The sequence below is a fragment of the Tupaia chinensis genome, unplaced genomic scaffold (genome assembly GCF_000334495.1).
Source record: "Tupaia chinensis unplaced genomic scaffold, TupChi_1.0 Scaffold144019_1, whole genome shotgun sequence".
Classification (NCBI taxonomy): Eukaryota; Metazoa; Chordata; class Mammalia; order Scandentia; family Tupaiidae; genus Tupaia; species Tupaia belangeri.
Genome location: NW_006203871.1, coordinates 55,318 through 71,160, shown reverse-complemented (window position 1 = coordinate 71,160; position 15,843 = coordinate 55,318). Strand labels below are relative to the sequence as shown.

Here is a 15,843-nt window from a genome sequence, read left to right as displayed (position 1 = left end):
GCTTGTTCTGGAAGAGCAGCAGTACGTGCCCCAGGCTGGCTGCTTAGGTGTGGGTGCAGCCCATGGAGGAGTCCCCTGGCCACAGGATCCTGAATTTGTAACCACTCAACCCGCTGTCTATGCCGGCGGCTTCTCCTTTCTGATTATTCTTATTGGTTCTAGAGTTCTGACTGGTATTTATGTTCTCCAGGCCTAAAATGGGGAGATAGGGAAGGGTACAAGACCCTCCCAGGGACGTTGGAATGAAGCCACCAGAGCCCTTGACAAGAAACACTTCCCCAGTGACAGTGTGAGCACAATGGGGCCAGAGCCTAAGAGACTGCAGAACCTTCTGGAACCCTGCCTGGCATCGTATCATTGGGATTCACAGCCCAGGCAGGCGAGGGAACCTGGTCTGCGCAGTGGAATCAGCAGAGCTTTACGGAGCGTTTCGGTGCTCACAGTACTCTCTGGTGACAGCTCTCAAGGAACAGATTTGACCGGTTTATACGTGAGACACAGGTTTCCAGTGCCGCAGGACCACCCTGTAGGAGGTGGTGGCTTACTGACTGGTGGCACGTTTCTCCACTAGCAGCCTGAGCATGTTCCTGTGGCTGTCCCCTCCCACGGGCATTTCTCGCCCCTGGGGACTTCGTCAGCCATTATTTCTTATTCTGGGACCCTTCAGGCCCTGCAGCCACCACATCTTACAACTGAGGTAGCACTGATGCTGTTGAACCGGTCTCACCAGGGCGGGATGACTCGCCAGCTGTGTGCCCTCTGACAGGGCAACTTCCAGGTCTTGGCTCCTCTGTCCTCCCATGTGTGTACATTGTTTACATTGTTTCCAACTGTTTCCGGCGGGCCTTTGCTCATTTCTGGGGCGGAATCCTTCATGTCTGCTTCCAGAGGTCCCCACTAACTCTTGCTTTCAGCTCCTTCTGTTTCTTCTTGACAAGCTGTATTTTCTCTGGCCCTCCAGTCTCTCAGTGTCTCTAAGGACTGTCTCCCTGTACCCTGGGTAGCTGAGCCCCATGGCCTGCAGGCTGGTTGGTGGGCAGAGGGCCAAGTGCGGAGCAGAATACTGAGAGCTTCGAGGATTTGCTTTGAATCCATTTACTTGTTTTCTTCTGGGGCATTTTTGAATCCAAACTATTCCTGGCAGAGGGTTTTCCATGTCACTTTAGATCCAGGTTCAGGTTTTATCTCACTTGTTGTTTGACTAGGTGACTAGCTGGCAGTTCACAGGCCTGGCATTTAGTTGTGGCACAAGGTCACACATGGAGTGTGCACGACGTTTAGAAAATGACCTGAGGAAGGGAAGAACGCTCTAACGAGCATCTCGGAGCATGAGCACCTGCTTTCCTGAGCCGAGGGCTCTGTCCACGTTTGGATGTCTCCTGTGTGAGTGAGAAGGAGCTCCTGCACGAGGGAAGCAGGAGGGCCTTGTGGTGGACGCACATGGGGAGCCTTTGGTCTCAGTGACCCCTCATGTTACTGGTGAAGAAACCGAGGCTGAGCGCAGGCCAGAGTGTGGCCAGAAAGGGGTAAAGTAGGGGCATACTGGGTGCTAGGCACACTCGAGTGCCAGTGCCCTGGGCTACTTTGGTTTCTGCTCTAGCTCACTGTCCCCATTCTCTTACTGCAGGTGTACCTCGGGGAGCTGCCGCAGGACTTTCTGCGCATCACACCCACGCAGCAGCAGCAGCAGATCCAGCTGGACGCCCAGGCGGCCCAGCAACTGCAGTATGGCAGTGCGCTGGGCACCGTGGGCCGCCTCAATATCACCGTGGTGCAGGTGGGCGTCGGCTGGTGGTGGGGAATAGGGGATACTGTGGATTTCAGCTTTCATGCTTCCTTTCCCTCTCAGGCACCTGAGACTTTTTCTGATTACAGTTTTTTCTTGAAACATATATCTGATGTTGAGAGATGATAACATGTAAAAAGTAGTGATGATTACCCAGCGTTCTGCCCAAAATAATTAAAATAACTAGTAGTGGATATGGGTGGAGTCTGCACCATGCCGGGCACGTCCTCCATGGGACTGGGCTCCCCTGGCCCTGGAGACAGGGTGGTGCAGGTGCTGTCATGGGCACAGCAGCACATGCCGAGCAGCAACTCCGCCTGGCTTTGGAGCCCACACCAGCACCACTCCTCTAAAGGCAGTGCACGGTCAGACTCAGCTCCGACTCCAAAAGCCCACAGTTGCTAATGGACTTTCAGGTAAAACCGAAATACATTGTCAGATTAAACACTGATCTGGATAACCAAAACATTCTATAAAACCATGAAAATGAAACCTGTGACTCATGGTGTTTTATAAAAACGCACAAATATATAGCAGGCAGAAGAATCATTGTGAACCTGGTGAGTAAAATACTGTCGAAAGGTGCTTAACAGCATCCCACCCCCTGAGCAACATCAGTCAGTGTTGGTGGGGCTTCTTTCCCACTGCACATCTCTTCTGTGCCCGTGCAGAATAACAGCGCAGCTTCCCTCTGCTGGCTCAAGAAACCCATCCCCACCCGGTGTGTGCTGTGTGCACTCCACTCCTTGGTCCTCCCACGTCAGGCTGTAGGGAGCGACTCTAAACATCTTTGCAGTCCCTGCCACCGCGTGGCTACCACCTCATGGCAATGCACAGTAACTTCAGGGCTCTCTAGCCTCACGCAGGCTGAGTGCCAGAGCTGGCCAGGCCTCAGAGGTGGCCCCCAGCAGTGCCCACTGCTTTGGTCCACCTCTATTCTTGCATGTGCCCTCAGGCATCTTCTGGTGCTGAGTCATCATGAGAAACATTCCTGGCTCTTTGTTTGGCTTAGAACAGGCTTAGAAGCTCTGTTCCTATTTATCACTTCCCTTTGGTAAACCTCCCCTGGCTTCCAGGAGGCTGCATGTGTTGTCCCTGTTTACCTTCCTGGCCACTTTCCCAGATGTCTCCTAAGCCCCCAGTGATGGGGTCTGGTCCTCAGCCCTCTCTCTGCCCAAAGGCAAGTGGCTCCTATAAACACCTGATGTGCTAATCTCAGCCACGCTGGCTACTCAGCTCCACTCAGATTCCTAGACCATCTGTGCCCAGTAGGCTTTTCAGATCTTCTGTGCCTGAGATAGAGCTCACATCCATCTTGTCTCCTGCTCCACTTTGCCCCAGTTCAGTAGGTGGGCAGCTCTCAGAGCTGAGGCCAGAGCCTTGGGCTACTCTGTGCCTCCTCTCCATCTCTTACTCTCCATGTCTTCCTCAGCATAGGCTTGAGACTCCACCTTCAGCAGGTCTAGCTGCCACCCTCCTGCCACCCACCTTCATTCAACCCTGGAGTGTGGCCAGGGTGGGTGTTCCCTGTACAAGTCTTTCTGTCATGCTGTCCTGCCGAGCCCTTTGCAAGCTGGGGCCCTGTTTCACTGCCTCACCACTGGGCATCTCCTGGGAGCTTTCCTCCTCCCCCAGAAAGCTCCCTCTTGGGCTTTTGCTCCCCACCTCTGCCACCATGTCCCTCCCCAGGATCCTGTTTCTAGCTGCTCTGCTCTCCTGGTTGCTCCCCAACAAGTGGCCGTACCATGTGACATGCCATGTATTTAACATGTGTCTTTTGGATGTCACTGGGGAGGGCAGAAGTACCTGACGGTTCCTGGCAGAGTCCATTGCAGTAGAACAGTGACTGCCCCAGGCTTGTGCTCGGCCATGCATATGGAATGGTGTTTCCTTAAGCAGTCACTACGCCACTTTGGCATTATACACTGGATGTCAAGGACCTGTTTGGAGTATTTCACCAACAATGCAGAGAGAAATAGGAAGAGACAGCTAATAGCAGTAACATGGCAGCTATGGACATAGTGGGCAGGCCAAATGCAATGGAAGATGGGGCTCCTGGAGAGTGAGGACAAGGAGATGTGTGGGGACAGAGAGCCTCATGCCAGTTCCAAGAGTTGGCTCTGCCCAACCAAAGCAGAAATACTCAACAGGTCCTGATATTTATTTATTTATTTATTTATTTTTAAATGGAACCTGGGGCCAACAGGTGGCCTGGTGGCTAAGGTGCTAGTCTCCCACATGACCAACCCCAATTCAAGTCTTAGATCTGGCAGCTTGAAAATCATACCAGGTGCATGTGTATACCTGCTCAAAGTCCCAAGAGGAGAAGGAGAAGAGGAGACTCTGGCATGACTGTCCCTCCAGGGGGGTGATTTCTCACTTTGCCTCACTGTCTCTGTCTCTCTCTAGTGAGCACACGTGCCCTGTGGCAAAATCCCTTAACACACACACAAAACCTCAGCTGCTAGACAAAAACAAAATAAGACAATTACTTGGAAGCTTTGGGAATCAAGCTGGTCTGGAACAGTTTCTAAGGAGCGATGAGCAAGTTTGCTCTTCTGGAGAGTCACTCTGGCTAATCTATGACAAAGACAACAGAAGGGCCTTTGAAGCTGTCTAGAGGCTAATTGTGCACCTTACAGGAGCTCTCTACAGAAACCTGATTCCATGTAATTCTAGGTTGGATCCAGCCACCAGGAAATACATTAGCACTAAGAACCCAAGAAGGGAGAAGTTTTCACGGAGAAGAACTGGTCATCACTTTGATTAAAGTGAATAAACCGTAGTTCCACATGGATAAATATGGGAAACAGAGGACCAAGTTAGAACAAGGGAGAGCAGGAAAGTGGGGAACAGAGCAAGGACAGCTCTTGGCCAGGACACAGGACAGGCAGGGACAAACCCAGCTAGCTGGAGAGCCTGACAAAAGCCAGCACACTGCCTCTTTCTGGCCGCGTTCTTGTTCACAGAAAGTATAACTCGGCACAATCCCTACTTTGCCCGATGGTGCTCCGGTGGGGATGGGGTAGTGACACGGCTGTAGACAAAGTAGACCCACACCCTGTCCTTAGAGCCAGAGGGGGCAGGGTTTGAGGAATTGAGTATGAATGGTTTAAAATAAACCACATGACCTATCGAAAGGTGCTGAGCTCTCTGAGTAAGGGTGGGAGGTCAGGGTGGTTGCCTCAGCCGGGGTAGTAAGGGGCTTCACACAGGTGTGAGGGAACAGACTTCCACAGGAATAATGGGTAAGAAACACCATGTGTTTGGGTGAGGATGTTCTAGAGAGGCAGATGGAGACACTCTGCAGACTTCAGGGAAGAGGCCCATGCTCTGATGAGGCCCTGAATCGACTGCCTGGTGGGGTGGGGGGTTGGAGGTTCCAAGCTGGGACTGGCTGAGTGGGGGCCTGGTCTGTCCAGGACTGAGGCTAAGCAGGCTTGGGTTGTGCAGTTATTGGTTTCCTGGCGGAAACTCTTCTGTGAAGTACACCTGAGTGGGCAGGCTGGGCAGAGAGGCAGAGGGTGGGCACTGGAAAGGGCAGTGCAGGCAGCAGGGTTTGTCATTTTTTTTGGATGGTTTTCAGAAATCAGTCTAATGGATATGATTTACATGCATCAAAATGCACTCAATTGTATGCATTTAGTGAGTTCTGATGAGTATATATATATGTCCTTTAGTCAAGATCGAAGACTTAACCAGTACCTGAGAAGTTTCTTCTATCCCTTTCCTGCAGTAGCCCTCCCCTGGGGCCCGGCAAGCATGATCCGTACCGTAGTTCAGTGTCTTTTCTAGATTTTCATGTAAATGGAGTCAGGCAGGGGTGCTCGAGCCTGGTGCTGTTGGCTGGCATCATGCACTTGAGACTGACTGTGTGGGTGCCTGTGTCGGTAGTCCTTCCATTGTGTGCCTGGATCACAGTTTGTTTATCTATCCAGTAGGGGAACCCAGGATTGTTTCCAGGCTTGGGCAGTTATGGCTAACGTTCCCATGAATGTTTGTGTCTAGATCTGTGTGAAGGTGAGGTTTCATTTAATTGGCAGTAGGCCTGGAAGTGGGGTGTCTGAGAAGCTGCCATATGGCTTCCCCAAGTGGCTGTGCCATTTTGCTTCACTGTAAGAGTGCCAGTTCTGTGTGTGTGTGTGTGTGTACTGGCGTGTGCTATGGACAATTTTTTTGTCTTATTCGTTATCGCTCATCTAATAGGTTTGCAGTATCCCTTTGGGGTTTTGTGTTTCTCTGATGGCCAGTGGTGTTGAACTTCTTTGGTTTGTTTTCTTTCTTTTTCCTAAGTTAGTTTATTCATTCTATGAGAGGGAGAAAGACAGACACCTCCAGTAGGATCCCCATGCCGCCGCTGTGGCTGACTGGGCATCTTCTCGTCCCCGCGGGGGTACAGGTCTTCCTGAGAGTAACTCCCCATCATGTTCTGCAGCTCTGTAGTCTGTCCTAGGCCATCCTCCTTTTTTTACGTTCCCCATCAGCCACTTTTGAGAAGGCTGGGCTCATTGATCCTCACAAGTGTCCTGGTCACATGCTGCTGTAGCCACATCTCAGAGTCGATGATTCGACCTGGGATCTTTTCTCCCTGTTCCTGGTGTCCAGTGAACTTGAATGGCTGTAACTCCTCGTCTAGGAGACTACCGATCAAAGAGCTCAGATTGGAGATGGCTTAGGTGAGCTTAGCTTTGCCTCTGATGTTGGCACCTCATTTTTTTTTTTATTTCAGGCAAAGTTGGCAAAGAATTATGGCATGACCCGCATGGACCCATACTGCCGGCTGCGCCTGGGTTATGCGGTGTACGAAACACCCACAGCTCACAACGGTGCCAAGAACCCACGTTGGAATAAGGTCATCCACTGCACTGTTCCCCCGGGTGTGGACTCATTCTATCTCGAGATCTTCGATGAGGTGAGAGGCATAAACCATGTCCCTGAGGCCAGATTTTGGTCCATCAGAGGGACCGCTCCATAACAGCCACCTTGGGCTGCTCCACCAGCTTTTAGGCATTTTATCGGGTGTACAGTGGAAAAATGAGACCTCACTTCAGCTCATTTAACAACCTCATATGGGAAACATCGTCCCTCGTGGCGCAGACTCTGTGCCCATTGTCCCCCTCTGTGACAGGCTACTCATGGATGGGTGGGGTTCCAGGTGACTCAGCATCTATTGCTGGGTAGAAACATTGCTGTAGGTAGTGCCAGGCACAGTGGCCCAGCAGTGTCCCTCCAGCGCCCTCCAGTCCTCTGTGGTCATACCTTGCAGCGTTCTTGGTAGAGTCAGGAGGCTCAGATCAGGCCCTTGCCGAGCTTAGTCCTGTGGCTCCACATGCCTGCTGAGGCCTGGTGGGCCGCAGGGAGGTAGGGGTGCTTTAGGGCTAGGAAGACACATGGGGCAGCTAGGCCATGCCTTTCCCTTGCCCTCTTCTCCTCCGCCTTCTGGTTTTTCCTTCTCTTCTCCCTTTTCCCTTTGGAAGAACAAGGAGTATGTGAAAAACAGGTGTACGTGGGGGTAGGTGGCAAGGCCTCCTCCTCCCCCTCGTTCTTGCCCACTGTGCTTTGGGCTGGCAGAGGTGGCAGCTAGTGGAGCAGGGATTGGCCTCAGGGCTAGAGCAAGAATAGTGAGTGATCCTGAGTTGGGGCAGGTCGAAGACAACAGACCCTTTTTTGTGCTCAGACCTGGCTCTGGGCAGTCAGGGAGGGGAGCCCCCAAGACCATCTGTAAGGCATGTGCTGCATTAGGCCACTGAGGTACCTGAGGGAGTCTTGTCTAGCAGGGAACACTGGGAACTGGTGTGGGAGAGCCCATCAGGCAAACAAGAGCAGGTTGGAAGTGGAGGTCCACCCACAGTGGAAGGGCAGCAGGAGAAAGGAAGGCTCTCATTTCTGTGACAAGGTTGTGCTCATAACACAGTGGTTGTCTGCCTCTTGTCTTCCTCAGCGAGCCTTTTCCATGGATGACCGCATCGCCTGGACCCACATCACTATCCCTGAGTCCCTGAAGCAGGGCAAGGTGGAGGACAAGTGGTACAGTCTCAGCGGGAGGCAGGGGGATGACAAGGAAGGCATGATCAACCTGATCATGTCATACGCGGTGAGCCCCCACCCCGTGCAGACACGTAGGCTTATCAGTAGTCCCTGGTGGCCAGTGGCGGCCTCACCACACTGCCCAGGGAAGCCTTTATCCCAAAGACCTAAGGCCTTCTACCAGCTAAGCTCAGCGTAGCCAGGACAGAACACAGAAATCTCGATGTGGTCAAGCCCCTTCCCTGTGACTCCCACCATGAATTCTGTTTGGAGAAGCAGTGTCACTTGTGGGGCATGGCCAGAGATAGATCCTGCCTTGCACAGCGGTCTCCCTTTGGCTGAGTCCTCAGAGGTCCCCATCTTCCTGTAGTTCCCTACCCTTGGTGTCGAACTGTACCAGGGAAGGGACCCAGCCATTTCCTGAGGTTTGAGACATGCGGGGCTGGCCCTGCTCCTGTTGAGGCGAGCTCTTCCTACAAGGCAGTTTCTGGCCATGAAGTGCTGAGGCATCTCGGGCTGCTCAGGGAGGGGACGCTACTCTCTTGGTTGCAGTGCAGAGACCTGGGCCTGTGGACCTGGGGGCCAGCACCTCACATCATCTCCACCCTCGAATACCCTAGTCAAGGCCACAGTGGGGGCAGGATTAGGGGACTTAGGATTCTGGATTCCTGTCATCCCCCTTATATCACCCGGGGCTTTATTATTATTATCTAAAGTTTTTACTGTAAGAAATTGCAAGCATATATCAAAGTAGAAAGAGAGTATAGCAAGCCCAGCATGGAGGGAAGGATGACCCAGCTCAGCCATGATTACCTCCCGCATCCTCTTTTCCTTGTTTTCATAGTGGAATATTTTATGGAAAGTCCCTGATACCAGTAAGATTGCTTATAATATTTCATTCCATGTCTTCAACAGGCATTTTTATATAAATTCAAAATCTTTATGATAATTAAAAGATTTGTCTGCACCTAAAATTTTTTTGAATTGGGACTAGCATGTGGATAAGGTGGATAAGGCACTGGACTCTCACGAGCCAACCATGGTTTGAGTCCTGGACTTGGCGACTTGCTTTCTCACTTTCTCTCTCTTTATCTCTCTCTGTCTCTTTAGTGAGTACATGTGTTCTATAGCAAACTTGAAAAGTAATAATAATAATAAATAAATGAATAAATAATTTTTAAATATTGAGGGAGACCAGCAGATGGTGAAATGGTTATGCTTTATGCTGCTGGGCTCCCACATAGTTGACTGCAATTCAAGTCCCAGACCCAGTGACTTAAAACTCAAGCCTGGTGCATGAGCATGCATGCCCAAAACCCCAAGAGAAGAGTGGAAGAGGAGTAATTGTGGCATGGCCATCCTCCCTAGAAGGTGATTTCTTTTTTTTTTGGAGAGGTTTTTTTTTGGCCATAGGGCGCATGCGTTCGCCAGACAGAGAGACAGAAAGCGAGAAATCACCCCCAAGAGGGGATGGCCATGCCACAATCCCTTCTCCTCCATTCTCCTCTTGGGATCTTGGGCATGCACGCACATATGCCCAGCGTGAGTTTTAAGCCGCCGGGTCCGGGACTCGAACCATGGTCAACTACATGGGAGTCCAATGACATAGCCATTACGCTAACTGCTGGTCCCCAGAAGGTGATTTCTTAACTTTCTGTTTCTCTCTCTCTCTCTGTGTGTGTGTGTGTGTGTGTGTGTGTGTGTGTGTGTGTGTGTGTCTGTCTGTCTGTCTGTCTGTCTGTCTGTCTGTCTCTCCATTGAGCCTACATGTCCTGTTGCAAAAATCTCTCTTAAAAAACATTTTTTTGAACTGAAATTTTACATCATCATGAAATAAGGTGGTGTTATGATAACTCTTATGAAACAGACCCCAGAGTTTATACTTGAATGTATAATACTTTCTTAAACCAGGTTGTCCTTCAGTGACACTTTAGTTAGCCATGGTTCTGCGTTTTACAACATCTTTTAACCTGAGGTACTGACTGCTCACCTCCCAGCTGTGCAGAGTGGTGTTGGGGTGTGAGTGTGTTCAGGACACCGTGGTCACATGCTCACACCTGTGCTGGACTTTGTGCCCTCAGGCCTCTGGTCTGGGCTCAAGACCAGCACAGGTACAGTGAGACTGGATGTCCCAAGATTTCAATGTGCAGTGTATTCTCCCGTGACCCTGGGATCGTCTTTGCTGTGTTTCAGTCACTGCCAGCTGCCATGGTGATGCCGCCACAGCCTGTGGTCCTGATGCCAACTGTGTACCAGCAAGGCGTTGGCTACGTGCCCATCACAGGTGTGTACTGCTCCTCTGCCTCTGGCCCTCCTCGGGTAGTGTCAGGAAACCCTAGGGTCGAAGAGCAGGAGCGGGAGGAGGAGTGGGTCCCATGGATGCTACTGTAGGGTTTGGGCTGGTTCAGGATGACGTGAACTTGCCGACTTCAGGAGGATCCTGCTAAAAGCCCAGGAGGCCAGGGACACATTTGACTCTTCCAAGCATGTGTAGTAATGGGAGTCTGTTTTACCCTAATTGTTGGCATAAGTCAGATCAGTTACAATCTTGGGGATGTAGGACAGGAATTTCTAAGCATGCATGGCTATAAGAGAAGGGTATGTTCCCGCTGGGTGAGACAAACCCGGTGCCTTTAGCATTGTGTCTGTCATGTTGTTTGCCCTCGTAAACTGGTGGCCGGTAGCAGTTAGAAAGGCAGGTCGGAGTTGATGCCGTTCCCTCCTCAAGTCTTCATGTTAGCCTTGTGGCTAACCTCTGCTGTGGCTGTGAAGCAGCTGTGTCTGACCAGCCTTATGCCACAGCCGTTCTCGGGTCTCAGCCAGTGGGTAACAGAGGACTGCAGCCCTTGAGAGAAGGGCCACTGTGACCAGCCTTATTCTGTGCCTGAGACACAGTCCCTGCCATGGCCCAAAAGCCAAGCAGAACACAGTGGTCCCACCTTCCCTTGCACCAGAGACCACAGGCCATGGCAGTGGAAGTGGCCAAATCTATGGTTGAAGTGTCAGGGAACAGGGAGATGTGTGGCTTATGGGTGGGTCTCAGGTCTGTACGGGTGGGACCCTTGGGTGCACATGCTGTGTTACTGTTGGCTGGGACAGGATGGAGCGGCTGACAGCAAGTAGGGTGGGGTCTGGGTGCTGCCCACTCGGAGTGGAGCGACCTCATCAACATCTCGGTTACAGAAGCATCCAGCTGAAATAATGGTCCTAGGCCCTCCTACGCAGCCGAGGCCCAGCCTCAACGAAGGATGGAGGAAGACGCAGCTGGGGAGACTCCACGCTGTCTGCCTGGCGTGTGCTCTGTGATGGTACCTGTGATGGAAGTGCAGAGAACACAGAGCAGAGCCTAGGAGTACACGGTGGCCTCCCGGGGTCTGGTGTGTGCCAGACTCTCAGATGGAGCACAGCTGTGTTACACACAGCGTTCCTAGGAAATCGTTCTGTGGCTGCTCCATTTGCTCATCACTCTGCTCAGCTAAACTCTGCTAAATTTAAAAAAAAAAAAGAATAAAGAGAAAATCTCCAGGCAAAGAGGCAGCCATGTACAGCTCATAGTTGAGGAAAAACTAGTTAAAAGCAAGTGCCCATGATGTCCTAGAGACTTTAAAATGACTCTAGCATGTTCAAAGGTAAAGGGGAACATCTTAATAAGTGGAAAGGGTGGGAACTATCAAAAGAACTGAATAGGGACCAGCAGGTGACATGGAGGTTAGGGTCCTGGATCACATATGGCTGGCTGTGTTTTTGAGTACCAGATGTGGCAGCTTGAAAATCATGCTGAGTGCGTGTGCAGCTGTGCTCAAAATCCTGGCAGGAGATGAGAAAGGGTTGTGGTGGGGCCACCTCCATGGAGGGATGATTTTTTACTCCACCCCCCTCTCTACCTGGCAAGTGCATATATACTTTTTAAAAAACTAGCCAAAACTTAAAAAAAAAAAAATTAAAGAATAAACAAAGAGAATGGGGAGCCGACCCTGGCTGGAGCTCCTCCTGATGGGCCAAGGGTCTGTCTGCAGAGCAGCTCCTCCAGCTGGCTTCCAGTGTGTGGTCAGATCAGCCTTAGAACAGTCATCTCAGACTCTCAAAGCACTCTTCTGTGCAGCAACTCTTGTGGCTTTCATGTGAGGTGCTATCCTTTCATTGTCCTGAGTTCAAGTCTGTGGAGAAGGCACAGGCAGCCTGTAGCAGACCCCAGAGGTCCTCAGTGCCTGGCTGCTGCAGAAGGACCATGGTGGGGAGAGGCCACAGCCCAGAGCTAGGTGTAGGCAGGGCTGCGTTCCCCTGAGCTCCCTCTGGAGGCACCTGGGAGGACCCCTCCTGACTTTTCCACCTGTTGGGGGCTTCCAGGAGTTGTGGTTGTGGCCACATCACTGCAGTCTCTGCCTCCATCTTCTCATGGCCTCCTCCCCTTCTGTGTGTCTCTCTCTTCTTTATAAGGATGCCAAGATGTAGGGCCCGCCTACTCCAGCCCCATGTCCTCCCCCAGCATGGATACAGCTACAGAGACCCCGTTACCAAGGAGAGCTACATTTGCAGGCAACAGGGTGGACTTAGACCTTTTGTGGAGGATGCAGTCCTGTCCAGCAGAGTGACCAGCACTTGATGTACGTGCTTGGTTAGGAGAAAGTCAGCTTGCAAATGAGATAGAGCCGTTAGTCTTTTTCTGGTTTCTGTCCTTGATTGTCTTGGTAAATGCCTTTAAAGTTTGCCCTAAAATGCTTATTTTAGGAAAGACTAGATTTCTTTATAAACAGAATTCTAACTTCTGATGTACATTATTAAATTCCAAAATTCTCTTACAGAGAAAGTTAGAAAGGAGGTAGGGAATGTTTTGCCTGCTCCTGTGAGACCGTTGCCCACCCGAGGCCTGTCACCCCTCCATACCACCCTGTGTGGTTCTTGTAAGCAGGATCTGCTCCCACTGCACGGGGCGGCCATCGCTGTCCTGTCCTGCACAGGACATGGATGCGCCTGCTGGGCAGTGCCGTGGCTGGTCTCCCTCGGCCCGCACAGCTCCTGCCATGCGCTCCTACGGTCCCATCAGCCCAGGCCTCTGCTGTCATTTGCTCACCTGTCGTGGGGTCTGCCCAGCCTGTGCCCTGGAAGCTCCTCTTTTTTCTTTATAACCAGTGTTTAGCCAGGATTTTGTAGAGATGTTCCTTTAAGACCTCTGGAGTGGTAGGAAAGCACCTACTTCACCGAAAGTCAGTTTCCCGAGCTCCCATCGTGTAATTCCTGGATGGCAGCACTGTCCTTCCAGGAGCACGTTGGAAGCCTGCTGTGGGGGTGGGGCATGGTCCGTGAAGACCTGGGAGACCAAGCCGCTGCTGGCCGCCTCCTGGGAAGCCTCGGGCTGGCTGGGCCAGGTGGCAGGATTGAAAAGTTTTGTCCCTCAGATTTGAATCTCAAAGTGCATATTACTGAAGTATTTTGATCCTCACTTGACTTCTTGAAAATACAGAGCATTACCTTCCCATGCAGTCCCTGAAGGTTTTGTGTTTCACATGTGTGCTGAGCGTTGTCCTACTGTGGACCTCTTTGGGGCATGGTGGTGGCTGACCTGTGGTGTTGCTCCAGATCATGCTCATGTGTGCACACACGAGCACATGTGCACCGCTCGCTCATGCCTGCATGTGCCTGCATGGTATGCAGCCTGGGTGCTGCTCGGGGCTGTGGTCTGTGCGTCAGCAGCACAGATGGCAGCCCTACAGGACCAGGGCAGCAACGGTGTGAGCTGCAGTTCTCCCCACTTGTGCGTTTGGCCCCTGCTGTTCCCCCCAGGCTGCCCGTGTGCCATCCAGTTGGCTGTTGTGGAGGTCTGCGGCTCCGTGTACAACAGTCTGGCTGGCTGTAGGTTGGATGGACTGTTGACATTCCAGATTCAGGGTCCTGGCTGCTGCCTCTTGGGAGCGAGTTGGAAACTGAGGACCAAGAGTTAACTGTCTTTGGAAGAACTACCACTTTTCTGAGTTAAATTACCAGTCTCCTCTTTCCCCAAAGTGACTGGGAAACCGGGTGCCCTGATGAGAGTTGTCCCCTGTAAGTTGTTTTCCAGCTGCTTTTCCTGGAAGTGTTGAACACTGAAGCCACAGCAGCAATAAGATGACGTTAGGGTAGCAAATAATGAAATTTGTAAACAGATTTCAAATAATTTGTTGATAGGCTTCATATGGTTATTGTGAGTTTTTAATCTGGATTTTAAAGAGACACCTAAGCATGAAGCATCTAGAAAAGTATGTTATTTTGTGAAGCTCTTTCTCCTTCCACTGCAGAGTGGAAGAGAGGGAAACCAGTTTGGTGATGCCCAGCCGGCTGGTCTGTGTTCTGAGTGCCCTCTGAGGTGCTGGTGCTGGTGCTGTTTGGCCTCAGGCTGCCCACATGGGGTCTGGCTCCTGCTGGGATAGAGGAAAGGACACTGTCTTGGGTTGTGATCTATGCTGGGGAGACAGGTGCTCTGTGATGTGGCCCTAGACAAGGCCATAAGCCGCAAAGAGGAGCAGGGGCATACATGTGGGTCCTGTGGAAGAACAGCTTATCCCGGACTGTCAGAGTGTGTGCGTCAAATGCGGTGGTGACGGGGCCTAACCTGCGGGAGCCTTTCAGCAGGTCACTGTGCTGAGCTTTCGGGACATCTGAGAATCTGCGGCGCGGGCCATCCTGGGAGATAAGGGAGGTGCCAGGGTGGCTGGGGGCTGTGTTGGCCCTGAACTGTCCATCGTGGGGGATGTATTCTGGTCTGGTTGTCATGACATCTTTGTGGCTGCTCTTCGACTGTTCCTGTGTAATGGAAGGACGCTCACCTTGGAAGTGGTTCCCAGCTCCGCCCCACCTGGCCCCAGGAAACACTCTGGGGGCACCGGGTCCCATGCACGCACCAGTGTTTGGAGGGGCCTCCTGCCCTTGCCGTGAGCTCACTCTCTTTCTGCCTGTCCTCTCCCATGCCTCCATTTCACACAGGCCGACAGGGATTTTCCCTGCAGGTGGACAGGCTGCTGCCCGGCTTCTCTTGCTGGCCCTGCAGGACAGTCCACCCCTCTCATAGTCGGCACCTCTATGGGCACAACCCCTTTGGGTTCTGTGGGACTGGCCAGGGCAGCCTTGTCCATGCTTCCTGATGAAGTATAAAGCAGAGTTCATCACGTGGCCACTTGTGGGAGGGAAGTCTAGAGGTCAGGGCTGTGGCCCCTTCCATGGAAGAGCCAGCGTTCCACCCCAGCTGAACTCCAGAGAAGGCCACCAAGTGCCCACTGTGCTTTCTTTCACCAGGAATCCACACCCAACAAGGAGAATGGGAAGTGAAGTGAAGTGCATACTGCTTAAAATACCTAAATGGTTCAATTTAAAGGGAGAGGTGGCTCTTATTCATTTCCCAGACTACTACTTAGAATTCCCTCCATCTTTGCTATTATTGTGTTTATTAATCCACCAATTTGAAACTTTTGAAATATAGTACAGGGGCCAGCAGATGGCATAGCAGTACATTGCTGGACTCCCACATAGCTGACCACGATTCAAGTCCCAGATCCAGTAGCCTGAAAACCACACTGGTCATGTGTGCGTACATGCTCAAGATCTCAGGAGCATGGAGAAGGGATTGCGGCATGGCTATTCCCCTGGGGGGGTGGTTTCTCATTTTCCTTCTCACTGCCTCTGTGTTGTGTCCTCCCTCCCCCACACACGTGCCCTAAGGCAGGATACAGTACAGTTGTAAAGGTTTTGTCTTTTTGATGCAGTCTGCCATGTTGGAAACTTGAGCAAGTTTTCAGCGTACAGCTGGCCCTGCAGTACAGTGGTAAGGGGTGTGCTCAGGAGGCCAGACCCCACGCAGCCGACCACAATTTGGATCATGGCATGGCCCTGACTACTTGAAGAAGATACTGCACACACACATGCACACGTCTAAGATCCTGACAGGATGGAGGAATGGAAGATAGGATTGTGGTGTGACTAAGCCCCATTGGACACGCTCGCTCACTCTCTCTGGCAAGTGCGTGCACTCTCTGGAAATTTAAAAAAAAAAAAAAATACAA

General features: G+C 51.7%; 1 protein-coding gene across 1 annotated transcript in view; it reads left to right on the top strand.

The window, feature by feature from the left end:
• Window positions 1-1,627: 1,627 nt before the first annotated feature.
• TOLLIP (toll interacting protein) overlaps window positions 1,628-15,843 on the top strand; it is a gene marked incomplete at its 5' end in the record, with an annotated part of 18,241 nt that continues 4,025 nt past the window's right edge. The window contains 4 exon segments of the mRNA XM_027767209.1: window positions 1,628-1,777; window positions 6,516-6,698; window positions 7,728-7,880; window positions 10,007-10,098. Of these exon segments, the coding sequence (XP_027623010.1) occupies window positions 1,628-1,777; window positions 6,516-6,698; window positions 7,728-7,880; window positions 10,007-10,098 (578 nt within the window).